The sequence below is a fragment of the Rutidosis leptorrhynchoides genome, chromosome 4 (assembly GCF_046630445.1).
Source record: "Rutidosis leptorrhynchoides isolate AG116_Rl617_1_P2 chromosome 4, CSIRO_AGI_Rlap_v1, whole genome shotgun sequence".
Taxonomy (NCBI): Eukaryota; Viridiplantae; Streptophyta; class Magnoliopsida; order Asterales; family Asteraceae; genus Rutidosis; species Rutidosis leptorrhynchoides.
Genome location: NC_092336.1, coordinates 188,890,659 through 188,894,744, shown reverse-complemented (window position 1 = coordinate 188,894,744; position 4,086 = coordinate 188,890,659). Strand labels below are relative to the sequence as shown.

Genomic DNA, 4,086 nt, shown 5'->3' with positions numbered 1-4,086 from the left:
TTCGTATATTCGACTCCGAAAACGGCTACCTGATTAGGATCGAATCTGTCTATTTTGCACCAATAAATGTCTAGCATGAAGTAAGAGTTGAATTGGACTTTATGCTTCTGATATGTTGTAGTATATATATTACTTATAATATCTAATTTATATGTATAGCTCTAAAAGCTTCGTTTGATATGTGTTGTATGTGTGTCGAAACCAAAGGTCGGAATTCTGACTAAATCAGAAAACCCGATTTGTTGGTCAAAACTGTACGAATTGGCTATATATATTTCTTTGAATATTTTACCACTGATAATATGGAGTGTTTAGAGTCATCTCCATTTGTCTGTTTGTTAATTACTATTTTCTAGAATAAATTAGAATTTTTACAAAACTGATGCGCAAACAGAAACTGAACTTGATTGTGTTGCATGCTATCTGAATTCTAGGAATCGTATGATAGTGTGCTTAGTCTTTTTAGAAAGATTATAACATGGACTAATGATCTGGAGTTGTTCATAATTGTTTGATGTGTCATTTATGAACTATGCTTGTCCGATTGCATGATTGCCGTGAAAACATAAGAACGTTAAACTAGAAATCGTTAATTGACTAAAAGAATGTGTGAAACTTATAAGTTGACATTGGTTTGACTTTATGATAACATTGGCATGACCTACTGATGTATTTGACCTAGGTTGACCACTTTGACTAAGTTTGACTTTTTGTTGATTTGCTTGACTAGTTGACTTCTGTGTTGACTTTTACTATACGATTACGTCGGTTTGAGCAATAGGACAACTGAACTGCGAGTCTGTCTTTTGAAACAAAACTTATGTAACTATAAAATGGTACATTTAGGTTTCATTACTCGATCGTTGTAATTCGACTACTTTTGCTTGTGATTTGTCAAGTGCACTCAAGGTGAGTCTACAGTCCCATACACTTTTACTTTTTGGGATGAGATAACATGATGTTTTAAACTGTTTTACGCATTAGACACGAGTACAAAAATTGAATATGCACAATGAGTTTGATCCAAAAGCCTCTAGCTTGAATATATTAATTACTTTGTAAGGCTCGAACTATAGGGACGGTACCGTAGGTTTGACAAACCTCACTCAACGAACTGGGTGCTTATAATTTTGTAACCGAATGCTTGATCAGCATTTGCAATATGGGGTAAAGGAAGACGTGTAGTGCATTTAAGCTATCCGCGGGTTAAAGCTTTATATTCAAGTGCTCATAACTGTTGTATAAATTTTACTGCTTTGAACTAAATCTCATGGTCTAACAAAGATAAACTGATTTACTTAAACCTGTAGATTCACTCAACATTTTTGTTGATCGTTTTCATGTTTTATCTCAGGTTCTTAAAGGTAATTAGCTTCCGCATTGCTTTGATGACTATATGCTACGTGGTGCATACACTGGATTGGAGTCCAGCATGGGTTTTTTTTATCAAGAACATTTGATCGCATTTGAAACTATTTCTTTTTAAATAATGCTATGGATTATTTACTTATGTCATTAATGTCAACGTTTGGTTTTATTTTACTTTAATGAAAATGCTTTTGAAATAAATGCGATTACTTTTCGAAAAACGTCTCATATAGAGAGCGTGACTGCTAACTGTGGGACCAGAAGTTAATATTTCGTTAGTGTGTTCTGAAGGGGTGTTACATTTGGTATCAGAGCTAATGGTTGTAGGGAACTAGGATTTGCATTAGAGTGTTTGTATGAGTCTTTAAGACACCTAAGCGAGTCTAGACTACGACCCGTACCTAGAACTTTTGTGAATTACTACACTACTACGTATGCCTTGTTTATGTTATGTGTTGTGTGGTAATATATTTATACGTTGTTATGCTGCATGATAATCTACTGCTTAAACTATTATCATATTTAATTATACTAGTGTTTACTACTACTACTACTACTACTACTACTACTACTACTACTACTACTACTACTACTACTACTACTACTACTACTACTACTACTACTACTACTACTACTACTACTACTACTACTACTACTACTACTACTACTACTACTACTACTACTACTACTACTACTAGCTAACACTACTCACTACTATCCATTGCTATCACTACTAAATCTCTACGATTTACTACTGCTTACTATGCATTACTACTCATTGCTAGTATACTTTTAACCCGTTGTTTTCATTGAACCGATTCAGTGTATTATTTTTGTCTAGAAAGATAATGCCTCCGAAAGAATCGACGGCTGCTATGGTTCGAAGACTAGTTGCTGAGGGTATGGTAGCAGAGCGAGCAGAGATGGCTCATAACAACCAGGGGAATACTAGTAACAATACAAATGGTACCAACAGCAATAGCAATAATCAGGGTGGATGTACTTATAAGATGTTTACCAGCTGTAAGCCGCATGCTTTTCAAGGAACGGAAGGACCAGTTGGTTTGACTCGTTGGTTTGAAAAGTTAGAGTCTGTGTTTCGAATAAGTGAGACTAGAGAAGTTGACAAAGTGAAGTTTGCCTCATGCACATTGTTAGACAGTGCATTAACATGGTGGAACAGCTATGCTACGTCGGTAGCACTTGATCAGGCTTTTGCCACTCCTTGGGAAGATTTTAGGCAACGTATGATCGAGGAGTACTGCCCTCGAAATGAGATTTTGAGAATGGAGCGAGAACTTCGTGAGTTGAAGCTGGTGGGTACTGATCTTGTTAGTTATAACAAGAGATTCTTTGAGTTAGCGTTGATGTGCCCAGAGTTGGTTCCGACTGAGAGGCGTAAGGTGGAACAATATATCGAAGGTTTGACTGGAAAGATCAGGACTGGTGTAACTACTTCTAAGCCGAAGACGGTGTAAGAAGCCATAGACATAGCAAATTTGTTACTCGATCAGGCTGCAAGTGATAGCAAGGTGGTTGTAGCACCCATGATAACCATTTAGGTGACGGTAAACGTAAGTGGAATACCGGTCATAACAAGAACTTTAATTAACAATTTCATAAGAAACAAGATACTAATAAGGGTACAACGTCTAGTCCGAGTACTAGATCAGGGTATCAAAGGAGGTTCCCACTTTGTACCAAGTGTAATAAGCATTATACTGGAGCTTGTAATGGACTGACTTATGATAAGTGTAAGAGAACTGGACACTCAGTAAAAGACTGCAAGATAGGTACAAAATACCTGTTTTGGTTATGGTAAAATTGGTCATTACATGAAGGATTGCCCGAGTGTGGGGAAGACTACTGAGCCTGCGAAAGGACGAGCATTCAACATCAATTCAAGTGAAGCACGCGATGATCCGAAGCTAGTCACGGGTACGTTCTTACTCGACAACCATCGTGCTTATGTACTTTTTGATTCTGGTGCTGATAGGAGTTTTGTGTCTAAGGATTTTTGCCATAATATTAAGAAACCTGTATCGTCATTAGAAAACTTGTACTCTATAGAAATAGGGAACGTTAATATAATGAAAGCTGATCAAATTTATCGTGGTTATACTTTTAACTTGGCTGGGAAATCTTTTAGTATTGATCTGATACCGATTAAGTTGGGAAGTTTTGACCTTGTGGTCGGAATGGACTGATTATCCGAGAATAGAGCCGACATTGTCTGTTACCAGAAAGCGATTCGCATTCCTGTTGCCTAAGGTGAGCCTTTGATGGTGTTTGGAGAGAGGAGTAATACACCACTGCATTTCATTAATTGTTTGAAGACGCAGAAACACATAAGAAAGGGTTGTCTTGCTATGTTGGTTCATGTAAGTAAAACTGAACCTGAAGGTAAGAAACTCGAAGATGTGCCGATTATCAGAGACTTTCCCGATGTCTTTTCGGAGGAGTTACCAGGACTTCCACCGCATAGGGATGTGGAATTTTAGATTGACTTAATGCCTGGAGAGGCACCTGTAGCACGCGCACCGTATAGACTTGCACCTTCTAAGCTACAAGAGTTGTCTAGTCACTTACAAGAGCTTTTAGACAAGGGATTCATCCGACCGAGTTTTTCACCATGGGGAGCTCCAGTTCTTTTTGTTAAGCAGAAAGATGGATCTATGAGACTTTATATAGATTACAGAGAACTAAATAAGCTGACTA

The 4,086-nt window shown here is 37.4% G+C and overlaps 1 protein-coding gene across 1 annotated transcript; it reads left to right on the top strand.

Moving 5' to 3' along the window:
• The first annotated feature begins 3,203 nt into the window (after window positions 1-3,203).
• LOC139841296 (uncharacterized) lies at window positions 3,204-3,575 on the top strand. Its single transcript, XM_071831520.1, has one exon. The coding sequence runs from the start codon at window positions 3,204-3,206 to the stop codon at window positions 3,573-3,575; it is 372 nt and encodes a 123-aa protein (XP_071687621.1).
• Window positions 3,576-4,086: the final 511 nt, after the last annotated feature.

Bases quoted from the DNA above. Each gene is read 5' to 3' on its own strand.
- LOC139841296 (XM_071831520.1), top strand. From the start codon at position 3,204: ATGAAGGATTGCCCGAGTGTGGGGAAGACTACTGAGCCTGCGAAAGGA.